The sequence below is a fragment of the Coturnix japonica genome, chromosome 5 (assembly GCF_054131305.1).
Source record: "Coturnix japonica strain WE chromosome 5, WE-NBRP24, whole genome shotgun sequence".
Taxonomy (NCBI): Eukaryota; Metazoa; Chordata; class Aves; order Galliformes; family Phasianidae; genus Coturnix; species Coturnix japonica.
Genome location: NC_140667.1, coordinates 43525699 through 43542266, shown reverse-complemented (window position 1 = coordinate 43542266; position 16568 = coordinate 43525699). Strand labels below are relative to the sequence as shown.

Genomic DNA, 16568 nt, shown 5'->3' with positions numbered 1-16568 from the left:
ATAGGAAAAAGGTTTCAGAATGCTGTAGAATACAGAAAGAAAAATCCAACATAAAATTCTCCCCCAGTTCGCAGTCTCTCTCTCAGAGCTATTATTTTTATGGTCTTAATGGATCTTGTCAGCTCTAAAATGATATTTTAGAACTTTTAAATACAGAAGCAAAGGCCTTGAGTGCAAGGAAACCAAGATTTTATGTTCCCACCCCAAGACCCTGCCAACAGCCTCATCTGACATTCCAGCAAAGACAGAAGAGCCAATTCTACAGCCTGCAAGTCACAAGAGAACTCAATTACCCCACAGACCGGAGGCTACATGTCTGTCACGCAAAATGTGCCATAAGGTCATTACCCATATAAATCATGATACGGTGACATTCTTCTATTAGCTGTAGTGGCTAAAAAGGTCAGTAGTTAAGCATACACTGATCCCAGTACCTGCTTAACTACTGATCTTCCTGCAAGAGAAAGAGAAAAATAATAAATACACTAAGTCATTACAGATTTGGTTACTCACTGAAAACCTACATCAGTTGCTCAGATGCAGATTCAGCTGTACCTAGCCCTGAATTTGGCTACCCTATCACTGATCCCAGAATTAAATGTACTGGAGGAAAACATCTCCGGCTTGACCTACTCTAGGAGAAGCCTTGTATATTTTACAAAGCATCAAAACATTATTCACAAAACATGTAATATCCAATGAGAATAATCCATGATCTCTGGGCTACTCATCTACAAAACTGTAAGCTTACAGTTGGGATAGACAGGATGATCTGTTGTCAGTTAAGTAATAAAGACATCAAGCCTCTCTTGAACCCTCAGACATAGTTGGATTACATCATTTAGATATTACTGATAAAATAATCAAATATGTTTGCACAAATATGAGTCTTACAAACATATAAGGGGCATGGTTCATAACTACTACTAATACTAGCTATTATCTCCAAATTACAATTCCCTAGTATTTATGTAACTGCTGATCTAAGGATGCCTTAGGATGAAAAGCAGATCTTCAGAAGCTTTGCTTCTCATTGTCATTTTAACCAACAGCTCACTCTGCACTGCAGGTAACAGAACTGTATTTACCACCTGTGTAACAGCTAACTTTCCTGCAGGACACAAATGTGAGCGTCTTGTAGAAAAAGCCTTATCACTAAGTACCAAAGCTGTGTCACTCTGAGGTTATACTAAGGAAGATTAATGTTACTGTAAAACTAAGCAAGTATTCAGTTTCCCCTGTTACGCCTTTCCAAAACAATTCAGAACCTTAATGCCTCTTACACAACAAGTTGATGCCATCAGCATCCCCAGTTCACCACACACAAATAAGGTTGGCAGGTTTAACTGTATCAAATCTTGCTTCCTGATCTTGAGGATTCCCATTGGTTCAAACTCACTTCTTACATAACATGAGGACGCAGCATCAAACTTCAATTGCTCTTAGGAGTATATGAATTGGAAGCAACTCCACGTGTGATGCATTAACAGATCTGCATTAATGAGAATTACCTGGAACTGAAACTGCCCTTCAAATGACTTAGTGTTATTTTTGTCCTTGGCCTTAAATGGCAATTTTTCCCATTCTTCCTTTGTCAGGCATGCACCATCTAATACCTGCAATAGTGTAATGCATGCAAACAGCACCATAGCTACCAGGGTACTCATAAAGGATAGAAGCGTTGCGTAACCTGCGCTAGGCACACTACGCAAACAGCGTAGCAAGCTCACGCAGGACCCAATTCCGCATGCGCACTACGCTCCTCCTCCCTCCGTCCCCTGGGGCTCACTGCGGGCGCTGCGCAGTGACGTCACGCTGTAATGGCGGCGCCCACGGCGAGCACACGCGGCGTGGGGCGACGTTAACGGCAACCGAGAGCGAGCTTTGATCGAGCCCTGACCCTGTGATCGTGGTGAGCTCTGGGCCTGGGGGGCACCTCGTTCAAGGCCAGGCCGGATGAGGCTCTGACCAACCTGATCTAGCTGTGGGTGTCCCTGTTCCATTGCAGGGGAGTTGGACAAGATGACCTTTAGAGGGCTGTTCTGACTCTAAGGATTCTGTGATTTTATCCTTCCCCTCTGCTCTGTCCTGGTGAGGCCGCATCTGGAGCACCATGCCCAGTTCTGGACTCCCCAGCTCAAAAATAAACAGGGATCTCTTAGAGATAGACCAGCAGAAGGCCACAAAGACGATGCTCAAGAACATGATTTAGCCGAGGGTTGTTAGTTAAGGTAGTGTGATTAGGTTGTGGTTGGACTCAATGATCTTAAGGTCTTTTCCAACCTGAGTGATTCCATGATTCTGTGATGAGAAGCTTGGAGCTGAGAGACCTGGGGCTGTTCAGCCTGGACAAGAGAAGACTAAGAGGGGACCTCACTGTTTATAAATATCTAAAGTGAAGGAATCAAACAGATGGGGCCATATCCAGTAGAGGATGAAAAGGGAGGTGTTAAGTACTAATGGTGCTGAAACAAGAGCATGTTTTAGGTTTTTGTTTGTTTGTTTTGTTTTTTAAGGTATGTTCAAGGCTTTTCACAGTCATAAGTGTTTTTTAAGAAAGGAAAATAATTATGCTTTTTGGAATTCACTTCTTTTTAGTATTCTCAATGTAATCCTCATTCTTTTGATCTGATGCCCTGTTTTGTTTTTATTCTCTCACAGTGTTTTCGTAGGTAAAAATGAAGTTCAGAAAACGAAGATTTACATCTTCTGCTAAACTGAGGCAAAAGGGTATCGAAGTAGTGGGAAAATGGAAAGCTGTGGAAATTGACCCCAATCTACTTGCTGATGAGCAGTTTAAAGATGTCGTGTGCCTGGAGGAGCTTACGGAGTACAAGCTTGTAAGTTCAGACAAAGTGGGGAAAGGAAACAAGCAGAAGAGAAAGTCTGAGGATCTTTCAGAAGAAGAAAGTGAGGAGGAAGAAGAAGCTGTCACCCCTCCCAAAAAGAAAAAGAAGTGCAAAGATTTAAGAACCAGAGCAGATAAAAGCGATGATACCAATGCAACAGAAGTTGACGTGCAAGTTGGTGAGGAGAAAAGATGCAAAGAAATAGTCAAAGGGGCAAATCATAAGGTCAGTGCACATATAGCTGAGAGCACGTCAAACACAAAAAATGCTGCAAAGAAAAAAAAGAAGAAAGAGAAGGCAGTTAAAAATAAGACTTCTCAAGTTCAGGATGCTTTTCCACCAGTAACTACTTCAAAAAAGGTAAAAAATTGGACAACAGAAGTTTTGTCTACCTCAACTGATCACCAAGCTGATGTGTCTGCATGGAGAGACCTGTTTGTGCCTCAGCCAGTGCTGAAGGCCTTGAGTTCCCTGGGTTTTAGTGCTCCAACTCCTATTCAGGCATTAACTTTGCCTTCTGCCATCCGGGATAACATGGATGTTCTTGGTGCTGCAGAAACAGGTATGAATCTGTTAACCTGGTAGTACGTGCAGTAAGGTTTCTATTTCCCCTCTTCAAATGCAGCTTGTTAACGATTTCTGTATGCAAGTTAAAGGCTTCTAGATTTTTCTTGTCCAATGAATTAGTAATGGTTCATTGTAAGGGTGGAATTATTCTGTGCTCATCAGTTACAAGGTTTTAATACTATACTTGGTAGACCGTGCAAAGCTTTGAAATCCTGATGAGTTTTTATGCTTTTGACAGAAGTCTCTTTTTTTGCTATTTCTCATATTAGCTCTTATTTTAAGAACTGCAAAGTGACACACTACAAAGGGCAGAATGAAGTCAGGGCCATATTTTAACAGCCCAGTTTTAATGATGTCCCTGTGTCAAGGCAAAGCAAAGAACCAGGCTTCTCTGGGTATGATTTAGTACTGGTTTGAAGCAGCAAATATGAAAGACCATGTTCAGAGTATTATGCATTGTGAATATGGCCTGTGATACCATGACATTACTGTAGCAAAATAAGCTCACCAGGTGCCCTGTTTGAAGTATTACATTGCTCTACCAACTGTAGAGGTACAATCTCATGTCCAGGTTGGGACCACCTGGTACTTTTTTTCTTTGAGCACTGTTAGCTTTGTTTGCCATTTCTTATAGTTTCTGTTTTACCTAACAGTACTGTGAAGTCTGAGCTGCTCACACCTTAATTTTGTCTACTTTTACATTGCAACCTGTTTTCCCCATAAGTAAAAATGGGAAGCACAAACACAAGATGTGTTGGTTTAAAGGTTTCTTTCACTTTCTTCTCATCTACTCTAGTTCCCTCATCTCTCTGCTTGTCTTGTAAAGCCATTTACTGCTCATAAGCATAGAGGCATAGTTACTAATTTAATATGATATGCAGTCATTTGCATTTTTATTTTAATTAGAAGCCATGCTGGTCTTATTAGATTTTAATAAGATTGGAAAGATCCACAGGGAGCGTCTTTGAAAATGAAACTGAAAAATTAAATGGTGCTTTTGTGCTGCAAAAAGGTGCCATTTAGGTAGTGCACGAAAACAAATCCCTCTCATACCTAGCTGCAGAATAGAAATCACAGTTAATGGTCAGCCGTGCTCTCACTGTCCTAATATTGCATAACCCTGAGCTAGTTTGCTCATTTATTTTTCTCTTTTATGAGAGAAAGTCTGGTTCCCTCCTAAGAGCCCAATGGGTCATCAGCATTCCTGCAGAAACTTGAGAGATGTGAGCAATTGTCAAAGTGTTGCAGGTGGGAGAAACTGAAACACTCCTTTCTCACATCCTGCAGCTTCCCTCAGCATTGGGCCTGAGGAAGGACACTGATGGATGAAACAACTATTCTTCACTTTTTGTTAGCACCATAGGAGACCGTAGCAAGATATTGATATGGCAGTGAATCCCTACGGGGATCAGACACAGAAAACATCAAGGTTTCTTTCTTTTTACTGTGAAGCTAACTAGTTCTGTTCATTACCATCTATTTATGGTGAAGAACTACTGAAGATTTTCAGTTAAGAAACCAAATTTTATCTGTAAAATCTCAGAATCTACAATGAATAAAAAGGATGTCCATTAGTTTATGCTCTCAGATTTGGAGACACCAAGGTAGACTGTTCTGGCTTTGCAGATGTGATCTGTGTATCGTGAAGATAGTGTGTTCTGTGTGGTGATTATTTAATTTGTGAGTGAATCTAGAATTTGCAGAATGGTTCTGATTATCACTGCCATAATCTATTTAGGTGCAGAGCTGACATTAGCACCACATTGACTGCTTTGCATTTGATTCGGGATCACTAATATCAGGGTAGTGGTACTGACAACAAGTGCTTTTCTCTCAGTAGACAAAATATTGTGCTGCTGTCTTTGGCAGGCAACTGTGGGTTTCTAATATAGACTAATACTGCCCAAGGAATTGACATTTCCAGAGGACTGCTCTCCAGCAGCAACACACTGCCAGGAATAGTGTAATAGTGTCTTGTGCTCTGCATGCTTCTTTTATGACTAATAAACTGACATTTATGATAAGCTTAACTGAGGTTACTGTATTATCAAGGTTCTCCTAACATCTCTGTTAGTGGTAGATAGTTCAGGATGGAATACATATCAGGGATGTGACACACAGTTTGGTGCATCGAACCCTGGAAATTATAGTAGGGATCACCTTTCTTTTTGCTGACAACCTTCTCTCTAGACTGGCTTATCTATTTTAAATCAAATTTGTGTGTTTTGACTATAAAAATGTGAGCTGCTGATAGATCAAGAAGTTATAGGCTGGAGTATGTCAAAATACAGTCTCAGAAAGTGACACACACTACTGCAAATTAAAGATGGAAGCAAATCCATCAGATACTTTCCCGTTTGTCCTTGGCCTCATTTTTTATTTCTTTACTTGGAGGGCATAGATCTGAACTGTCAATTAGGGCATTGTATTTTCCTTACAGGCACACAGTTCTTTAAAAAAAAAACAAACCTTGACTGAAAATGCAGCTTTTTAAAACTACGTTCATAATAAATGAATCTGCCTGACCTGCTAGAGATAGGAAAAATACCTGTTCCTTCAGAAATACGTTATTGCTGACCTGAAAGAGATGTATCAAGAGAACAGGAATTGCAACTCTTGCAAGTTTCAGGTTTTCTAGAGATCAGGAGTTTGTGCCCGTTACAACTGTATGTTTTAAAAAACAGAGTGTGATTGGTTGTTGCTTGTTTCATCTTTTCAAGTAACCTTCATGTTCTGTCAGTCTGCTTTACTCTGTTTGTTTGTTTCTTAGGAAGTGGCAAAACGCTTGCATTTGCAATTCCTATGATTCACTCTGTACTGGAATGGCAAAAATCAAATAGCTCAGTGAGCATAAATGACACTGTTTCTAAAAAGCCTTATCAGCATCACGATGAAAAGAGATGGGAAAATGATGATGAAGCAGAAAAAGGAAAACATCAGCAGGCTGAAGACAGTGGAGATGAAGATGATGCATCTTTTGCGACAGAATCTGTGAAGGTGGAGGAAAACACTGAATATGATTCTAGCAACAAAGAACATGCTGTTGGACTCCATAAAAAGAGACCTCTTCTAGGACTGGTCCTTACTCCTACAAGAGAATTAGCTGTGCAAGTGAAGCACCACATTGATGCAGTTGCAAAGTTTACAGGTATGTAGACCTCATGGGCTTCACTCCAGATAACGCCAAGTTTGGGTCTTGGTACTGGTGTCGAGTCAGAATATGTAACATACTGTAATGTTATAATGTAAAAGAAAGTACAGCAATAATAGTGAGGTAGCCCAATCCTAAACTGCAGTAAATGAAAGCAAGCACCAATAAAACAGCCACGGACACAAAATCAAAGGAAAAAAATCTGCTTACCTTTGGAAGACCTTCAGTATATAGGGATCTTCAGCAAGATACCCTTACCTCCACTACCAACCCTTAAATGAGGTCTGGGAAGGGATGGATCCTGGCTCCACCCCTTCAGGTTACTCAGCTCTACTGCATGCACCTGAGCTGCCCTGGGTTGGCCTTGCCTTCCTACCAGGTGCTCAATCACTGGTTGAAGCCATGACTTAGCATTTCCAGTGTACATACTTTCTTCCACATAGATGGTAGATTATTTGATTTACCTCCAACAGTAGTTAGGCACATTGCTGGGTAACATGTCTAATGAAATCAAATTCATCCTGCTTTCTCTTCCAAATCAAAGGTTAGCATATCTGTTAAGTGAATGAGTGAAGATGTGGAAGTACTAAAGATAGTGAGAATTGGGAATTAACTCCCTTGTTCTCCAACAGCAGCAACTGTTTATTGAAGAGGGTATGTAGTGCAGTGAACTGTTTAAGCACATCTTCCTTTGGTGTCTATGTAACCTGCTGTGCTCATCAGTCTGCAGCTGATTGCAAGGCTAATTTTAACTCGTAGCCTGAAACAATCAATTTATGTCAGTACAATTCTGATAAAGTGGTGCTGTTTGTATATACAAATCTACTGCCCAAGTGATTATATATTTGCTATAGCCTGTGAGAAAACAGTTTTGATGTGTGCCTGCTTTGTCTGTAATAAACTCGGAACAAATCCTCACCTAAAAGCATAGAATTACAGAAAAAGAAGTAGAGAAAAGAGATGTGAGGTAGCACAGATACTGGAAGAACCTTGCACAGTAGCACTGAGTTCACCACATGGGCCACTGTATCCTTTGAAGAATCAAAGGGAAATAAGCTGTGTGTGTGGTATGCGCTTCCCAGAGCTGAACTCATTCTGTACCTGAAAATTGCTTAAACCTAACTTGAGGTTTCTGCGCTACCAGTCCAGAGAATCATTAACTGGGGACTGATATTCATGCTAAGACTAGTCCATAACAAATGAGCAGTTATTAGCAAAATGGATATTCTTCAGTCCATTTCTTAGAGGAACCTGCTGGTTATTCTTAATAGTAATGTGCTTATAGAATCATGGAATCGCAAGGTTGGAAAGGACCTACAAGATCATGTAGTCCAACTATCCTCCCATTACTGTATGCAATGGAAGAAGGAATGCTGGCTTTGGTTTTGGTATTTTGGGGCATCTTGCTATAATGAGAATTACTTAGTTAAGTTGACAGCATTGCCATCAAGTTTTCGGTGGTGTACAGAACTTGACCAGTTTCTTGGCTAAGATGCTTAATGCTAATTATGATACAGATTTTTGTGAGTTGGATAATATGTAAACATACTGATAAATCAGACAAAGACTATTATCTTTATCTCCTAGGTATTAAAACTGCTATTCTAGTTGGAGGCATGGCAGCGCAGAAGCAAGAACGTGTACTGAATCGCAAGCCAGAAATTGTGATAGCAACCCCAGGCCGTCTGTGGGAGCTAATTAAAGAAAGACACCCACATCTCTCAAATCTTCGTCAGCTCAGGTAAAGTTGCCTTTAATACTAACTGCTAAATGCTGAACTGGGTGTCACTTGCATAGTGTGATTAACTGATGAAGCGATTTAAGCTTTGTAAGATAACTTATTTCTTTGCCAGAGTAATTTAGTGCAGCGCACAGTGCTTATGTTAAGAGAGGGAAATGTTAAAGTTTTTTGTTACTGACTCACTTATTCTTTTTGATATAACAGGTTTCTAAAGGAAATATGAAAGCTACTGAAGCTGTGCTAGCACATCTAGTTTTCCTTTGGGTTTTACTTGCAGAATTTTCCCTATGTGTTTGGCAGCAAAGGTTCTTTTGAAGTATATCAGATATGCATTTATCTACGCAACTCTATTTATACTCTGTGTTCTATTTGACAGGTGCCTTGTGATTGATGAGGCAGACAGAATGGTTGAAAGAGGTCATTTCTTGGAGCTTTCTCAGTTGTTAGAAGTCTTAAATGATTCACAATATAATCCTAAACGACAGACTTTCGTTTTTTCTGCCACTCTGACATTAGTCCATCAGACTCCCATAAGAATTTTACAGAAGAAGAATGCTAAAAAGATGGACAAGAAGACCAAACTAGAAATGTTGATGGAAAAAGTAGGAATAAAGGGCAAACCCAAAGTGGTAGACTTAACAAGGAAAGAAGCTACTGTTGAGACTCTGATGGAGACCAGAATCCATTGTGACACAAATGAGAAAGACTATTACCTATATTACTTTCTTCTCCAGTATCCAGGAAGAACTATGGTCTTTGCAAACAGCATAGACTGTATAAAACGCCTCTGTTCTCTCCTCACAATCTTAAATTGTGATCCTCTTCCTTTGCATGCCAACATGCACCAGAAGCAAAGGCTAAAAAACTTAGAACGGTTTGCTGAGCGAGAGAGGTAAGTTGCTTTTATGTCCTACTAGAAAAGAAATCATGTAAAGGGCAAGGGGGAATAGGCAAGAACAGCTCTGTTAGAAGAGGGGTGGTTTTGGGGAGTCACCTTGAAATCTAAATTACTCTTCAACCTGTCAGATCATTATTGCTGAAGGATCTGTTACTTGTCCCATTGTCAGTCATGTGGTTTTGTAACTATGTTGCATACCTCCTCCTGCCCTCAGCCTTGGCTCTGCAGCACCTTCTGTTGTAAGTTGGTTCATCTCACTAAGCATCAAAACATAAATCACTTTTTGTCAGCTTAGGCTTCAGATTTGCTTAGGCAAATTAGTTTGTTGAGGGTCAAGGTAACCTAGAGCAATGTTATGAAAGAAGGCAGTCAGATTTACCCTGGTTTGCCTGTCTTGGCATTTTAAGAATCTTTGGTTCCTTCTGGCTTTGGATTAGTCTTTGTGAGTCAGGTTGGTGGTCTCAGTGCTTCAGTAAACCAGCTGTCTGATTATGTTGGAATTTGTACCTTAGTAGCAGACTTGGGCATGAGAAATAGAGATTGTATTGTCATGACTGATCTGCAGTATCCCTTTGCAGAATGTAATATCAGTTGCCTTGGCAGAGGCAGACCAGGCATTTTCAGAGTATGCTGATTTTCATGGCAAGGGGAAATCTGTGAAACCATCTATAACAGCTGCCTGCAGAATTTATGCCACAGAATTTTCTATTTATTTCTGCTTTGATCCTTGTAGCCATAGGGTATGCAGTCAGATGTCATAAAATCTTAACAAATTCCTGCTGTCTACAGCTAACTTTTCAGCTGCTGGGAGATGTACTTATTGTTCTTAAACAGGTTGTTCCATACCCTAGGCAGACTTCAGTCTGTGCAACAGACTATGTAAAAGAATGGCTTTGAGAGAAGCCCTTCGTTCTTAAGGGTGAGGGAAAATACTAATTATCAGATCAGAATTAGCCACCTTAAATTTCTACCTTTTATTTACTTAGAGATTTGAGTGCAGCTTGGTACTTCAGCCCCCAAAAGTGTTGATTAAATCTTAATAATAATGTGATTTCTTTAACTAGTGGAACACTAGTTTTTCTGTCCTGCCAAGGTACCAACCATATCATTAATGGTACGGTCATATTAGACTAATTATACTTTAAACTCAGCCTGGGCAGAGCACTGAAAAATGTACTGAAGGAGAGCTTTTACCCCCCTACCAAGAGGTTGGATTTATTTGTTGAATAGTGATTTGTGCTAGCTGCTATGAACTGGGAGAGAATAAAAGCATAGGAAAACGGGATCCAACAAAGTAGGGAATTCCATAATTGGAAACAGAACGAACCCGCTGAAGGTAACATTTGCATTATTTTTGCTATTTCAAGACTGCCTGTGAGGTAATATTGGATATCATTTTCTGTACTGGCAAATGAATAGTGTAGTCCCAGCAGATGAGATAGTACAAATTTGTTTCTTAAACTGCTGTGGTAGAATTGTGGGTCATGTATTTTATGTTTCTTAGCAGATGGTTTACTCTTCAATTTTATGTTCATTAAATGTTATCACTTCTTCAGCTGTGTCCTCCTGACAACAGATGTTGCAGCTCGTGGCCTTGATATTCCTAATGTGCAGCATGTCATCCACTACCAGGTTAGATACCTTTGACGTTTTTACTTTTACTATTTTGGTTTTGAAGCAAGCTTTTCTGACTGTTTTTGATAGCAGCCCCAAAACTGTAAAGCTGCAATTCTTAGTCCTGTCTTAAGAGTACAGGGGCTTCATCATCTTTAATTGAACTATCTTGTAATACTTTGTACTGTTGCTACAGCGACTGTCAGTGATATGTAGTACTTTATGAATGTGTGATTATATATAAGAAATGGCATAACATACAAGATTCTCCTTGCTTTTTGCTCAACTTTAAGATCAAAAACTGTCACATGACACATTTCATTTGCAAATGAAATGACAGAGGGCTAGAAGGCTCATAAGGGGTTATGCCAGGAAGAATACTAGACCAGGAGACAGAAATTGTCTCTAGTCAACATCTTTCATGCTTCAGCTGTGTTGCATGCAATGTGTCAGGGATATATAAAAGCAATTTATCGTAAGACCTGATGCTATCTGACAACCTCTTGATCAAAATATGACAAACTGCTGCTAGCCTCCCATGACCAGCTTCATGACTGATTTGTCTGAATATTTGCAGGTCCCTCGTACTTCTGAGTTGTATGTACACAGAAGTGGTAGAACAGCTCGAGCTGCCAACGAAGGCCTTACCCTGTTGTTGATTGGCCCTGATGACTTGATCAACTTTAGGAAAATTTATAAAACCTTGGCAAAGAGTGAAGAGCTGCCACTTTTCCCAGTTGAAACAAAGTATATGACTGCAATCAAGGTAAAGAAATAAAAGAAGTCTTTGCATCCTAAGTAACTGCTTGCTTATCAACATTACTGTGTTGCCAATCACATTCTTTACAACTTTCATATGACATTTACTCTTCAGGACCTGGATTTGAAGATGAAGTTAATCACACTTTTTTTTTTTTTAAACCAATATTTGTGGTTTCTCCTCAATAACTGGCCCAGGAAAATTGTCCAGATGTAAATATCACTTATGTTTTTTCTTACTTGTTACATAGAGCTTCTTATTACTAGATCCCCAAAAACAGTACAGGGAAGGGGTATATATTTTTTTTTGCTGAAAAGTCAGGATGGCTCTATTCAGATGTTTAAAGTCTTTGTATTGGGAACAGACTAAAGCATGACCCTTAATGGTCTTTGTCAGTCTCTTCTTTTAAGTATTGAGTTGTCTGCTTTTCTAAAACCTGTCCTACACTATGAGGCCTCATTTGCCACTGAAACTTATCAGAAAAAGGTATCATTAAAATTACCATGTCCAGTTTCACCATGGACATCGGAAGAAGGTATTTTCTTCAATCACAGATATCTGGTATCATTTTGGCAAGTGATGACATCTGTATTATGTAAGGTATCTGCTAGAACAGCAGTAAGGAACTGCAATACTGACACCTCAGGTGCATTGTAATGCACGCTCTGAAACATTGATTCTGCTAGAGTGATTAAAATAACTTGATTAAAATATCTGAAATGCACTTTTGTTGCAGGAGCGGGTGAATCTGGCACGACAGATCGAGAAGGCAGAATTTTTCAATGGTCGTGCAAAGCAACATGACTCTTGGCTCCAGCAGGCTGCAGAGGCTCTTGAAGTTGATATTGATGAAGACCTTTTTATGGGCAAGTAGAAAACCTTGTAACTGATTATACCCATTACACCTGTAGCACTAGTGTGCAGGAGTGCCACTATGGCACAGAAGCAGTTAAACTTTGCAGGACAGAAGGGAGAAGCAAAAGTGTTACTACTTAGTATGCAGTATTGCTGGTGTTTTCAGAATGACTGTATAGTAGGTAGTGCTGCAGTCAGTGGGGAAAACGTGACAATTGTGGAAAGTCACAGCCAAGTCTACACAGCTCAGGAAAAGAACCGTTTAACTTCTAGTAACTGTCTTAAAACAGTCTAACAACGTGGTGTGTCCTGTTTGAGTCCTCTGTGTCAAAGAAGCTATATATTCACTTCTACTTATTGCTCCCTCCACCTGTAGTCTGGCAGCAGGTCAGGAGCCTGGCAGTGCAACAGCTCTATCTAAACTTTCTAGGAGTACGTGCATAATTAGCACTCTGTTTTGACACACTCTGAGTATTCTGTACTTTGAGGTGAGTTGCAAAACAGTGCATCCAATCCAAGTTACTTGTGGCTCTTGAGTGAAGCACTCTGTAATTGCCACCCGGAATCTTGCCAGTTATTTAGTCCCTATTTCTTGCATAGCTTGCTGGAGACAAATTTAAGTTTCAGTCATTCCTCCCATACATAAAATTTCCCCCCTACCACTGCAAGAGACTGATGAAACAGGCCAGTGTAAGTTCTTCTTGTGTTATAACACTCTGTTTTTCTTCCCAAAGGGAAAAAAACTAGTGAGCAAGAAGAAAGCCAGAAGCAAAAGATGCTGAAAGGAATGAAAAAACAACTGAAATTCATGCTGTCCCAGCCACTGTTTAAAGTCCTAATGAAAACGAAGTACCCAACACAGATGGGGAAACTACTCCTGCCTCAGACTTCAGCTGGCAATACAGAAACTGCTCTGAGTATCATATCAAAAAAACAAGCCAAGAGGAAGAAATCAGTAAAACCAAATTAGACTGAGCAAGTTCACTAGTTGCAATATAATCAAGAACTATCCCTAACAAGGCTGACAAGATATTTTGCTAGAAGACACACAGTATCGGGACGGTGCTTTTGTCTTGGTAGTGCAGGCACACAGCAAAACATTTATCTAAAAGGCACTGTTAACATGGAGTTACTCCTGAATCTCGTCTTTGATTTTATTTTCTTAGGCTTTTTTTCCTTACTCTCTATTTTATTATAACTTGATTAGCTTTGGAATAGTTCTGTTCATTGCTTCTCTTTATAAGACATGTAAAAGTTACTGGGTAAAACTCACTGTGAACAAACTGATTTGAATTTTAATTTTCTTTTAAAGGATGTCAGAACAGTCTGGGCTGCTGACAGCACAGATTTAGCTTGTACTGCAGTTCATTGAGAAAGGCAGCAAATATAGGTAGCGTTACCGACAAGCCTATAGTTCCAGTAATGGGAGTATTTCCCAGTTTTCTTTCTCTGCTGATCTAATTTCTCAATTCTGTTACACACTAATTACTTTAGTCCTTTGTTAATGTGTTTCAGAACATGGGGGGGAAAAAAGTCAAGGTGGCACGGGTCCAGAACTGATCTTAGACTTACAATCCAAGCAAACTTCTCAGGAATGATTATTGCTATGAAACATTTTATTAATTGGTATCTGGAGTTGAGTCTGTGTTTGAAAGCATATTTGAATCATAGCCTTTCTTTTAATGGAAATGATGTAAAACATCACTTTTGAAGAGTGCATTCTGATAACTGTACTTGTAAATCACTTTACCTGATCAGGAAAATAATTTCTAAGAGTATTTTTTAAGCTATGTCAGAAAAAAAAGTATTTTGAATTTTTGTTAAATTGTACCTGCTATAAAACTCAAAGCCTGTATCTTTCTTTCAATTACTTGAGATTTCTAAGTCTTTCTTAGCTCATGCCTGTCACATTTAGCAGACAAGGTGAGAGAATTCAGGATAAAACCACCCAAAAGGCAAGACACAACAGAGACTGGTTGGGAGTCTGGTACTGGTGGGAGCACAGAGAATCTCCACCTGCCAGCACTAGACTGAGAAAAGCGTTTGTGTCTCAGGTATGGAACCTCTGTCACTGCCCTGCTAGGAAGCGCACCCGCACCACTCGACTCAACTAATCAAAGCAAAATCTGTGCATGGAATTGTGTCCCCTCCCACCACTTGCTGATTCTGGAAAAACAAGGTCTTTGCTCCTTTATAAATAATTGAACACTCCCCTGCTCCTCTATCCCTCAGAGGACTTTTCTCTCACTTGCTTCCTTGCATTATGGAAGAAGAGCAGTGACAATTTTTATGATAAGCATCCAGAGCTTATCAATTCTATATGAAGCTTTTCTTGCTTCACTGTTCATCTGATGTCCTTTGGGGTGTAAGGGGGAGTTTTTGGTGGAGAGAGAAAGGAAGAAATTGTGAGATTCTTTATTTTCACCCACATAAAAAGATGAAACAGCTTTGGAATCATTGTGACATCTGAAAAACTACACAGTTAAGAGAACGTTCCTTGCATGGAAAGCTGGAAAAAGGAATTGAGCAAAGCCAAGCACACCTTGTCTCTCCTCTGTCCCATCCTTGTACCATTAAAATCACATTCTCATGCTATGGAAAGAAAACTTGGTTGTCTTTTGCATCCATGAAGGCCTGAAGACCAGGTGGGCCTTTTCTGTACCTTGTGATATATTTTTTGCTTACAATTCGTTAGACAAAATTAAATCAGAATCCTGACACCAGAGCTTCCTTGTATGAAAATCTGTGTGAGATAGGACAGCTTGGGCAATTTATAATTCCATGTGATAGCAACAAGAATTGACCTGGAAGGTAGGGAGAATATAATTTCCTCTCAGAGATCATTGCTGTGGAGTTTTTCAGCTCTTCTTTACTTGTGCTTAACAGCCTAGTTATCACACTCCCACCCCTCTGTCTGGCCCTCAACCCACTGTCTTGCTGAGTCTTCCTAAGATGAAGCATGACACTTCTGCACTCCTCCTCACCTTCTTCATGCTTGCCTATGCCATGTTCTGCTGTTGGTTCTCTCCCACACTTTACTGAAGCATTCAGCATGAGTTCTCTGTTCTTAATCTACTGATGCTGTACCCCTACAGCAACCCAAGCCATGCTTGGACCCTAAAATATCTGTATTAAAAAGGATACTTGTCTAACACCCAGCAAGCTCTCTTTTGATTGCCCTCTCTCCCTTATGAGTCTCTTACCAGAATACCCTGAATCTTCTACCTATAGGAAGAACCCTATCATGTCTTAACAAATGTAAACATACATTACATAAACATTAAAGTAGTGCTGCTTAACTGTTCTCCTCCAATGTAGAATTGGTTGCTGCAGGAGGAGAAGGTGGCAGAGAAATAGTTTTCTCCAGCTCTAATTACTTGCCAATGTTTTACAAATTAGACTTGAATAATTTTACATCAAGTGCCTATGAGGAATTTAATTTCAGTACTTAATAAAATCTGTAGTAGAGAAATACCTCTGTAATGCTCTACTGACATAACAGTTATGCTAAGGCCTCAAACAAGTAATGTTGTGTTTTGTGGCAGCTTATGTCTACTAAAATACCCATTAATTGATAGACTAATTAGGTTTGTTTAGGCTGTAAGAGCAATCTCCAAATAGATTAATTAAGGCACAAATGCAGTGTAGTGTTTAAGGTGGCCAAGCTGGTACAGAGCCACCAGTACTACATAACAGAAAACTGAAACCCTAGTAGATTCTGAGGCTTTTATTCCCTTTTATGTTGTGAATACGGAAGGTCAGTCAACTTCATACACAGAAGAAGGAAGCATCCCTGTGGTTTGACAACTGCCAACAAGAGTGTTTGGACAGGATCTCATCCATTAGACAGTTAAGTTTCCCAAACTTTGTAGCGTTCCTCTCTCTTCCCCTGTGTGTAAATTAAACAGCATAGCAGAAACTGGAGAGCTGCCTTACCACATGCTAGAGCTCTGGCACGCATCTCTCACATGGCATGTAGGAAATAATTTGCACCTCTCTGAGAACAGGACAGACACCACATGATCACCATGCTCACCACAGGGAGAGGGCATGTGTGGAGGAAACAGTAATTAAGCAGATGATGCTTAGCAAGTGCCTGCCCTTGCTCAGCTCTCCTAAATCAGCTTGCAAAT

The 16568-nt window shown here is 39.9% G+C and overlaps 1 protein-coding gene across 1 annotated transcript; it reads left to right on the top strand.

Moving 5' to 3' along the window:
* Window positions 1–1801: 1801 nt before the first annotated feature.
* On the top strand, window positions 1802–15160 carry DDX24 (DEAD-box helicase 24). Its single transcript, XM_015865398.3, has 9 exons — window positions 1802–1912; window positions 2662–3411; window positions 6187–6564; window positions 8155–8308; window positions 8685–9200; window positions 10763–10838; window positions 11398–11586; window positions 12317–12446; window positions 13170–15160. Exons 2-9 carry the CDS (start codon window positions 2679–2681, stop codon window positions 13403–13405), a joined length of 2412 nt encoding a protein of 803 aa, XP_015720884.2. The 5' UTR covers window positions 1802–1912; window positions 2662–2678; the 3' UTR covers window positions 13406–15160.
* The last annotated feature ends 1408 nt before the right edge of the window (window positions 15161–16568 follow it).

Excerpts from the sequence above, each read along its gene's own strand:
- DDX24 (XM_015865398.3), top strand. The coding sequence starts at position 2,679 with ATGAAGTTCAGAAAACGAAGATTTACATCTTCTGCTAAACTGAGGCAA. Across the intron at positions 3,412-6,186 it reads TCTTGGTGCTGCAGAAACAG|GAAGTGGCAAAACGCTTGCA; the intron begins GTATGAATCTGT and ends TTTGTTTCTTAG. Across the intron at positions 8,309-8,684 it reads TCAAATCTTCGTCAGCTCAG|GTGCCTTGTGATTGATGAGG; the intron begins GTAAAGTTGCCT and ends TCTATTTGACAG.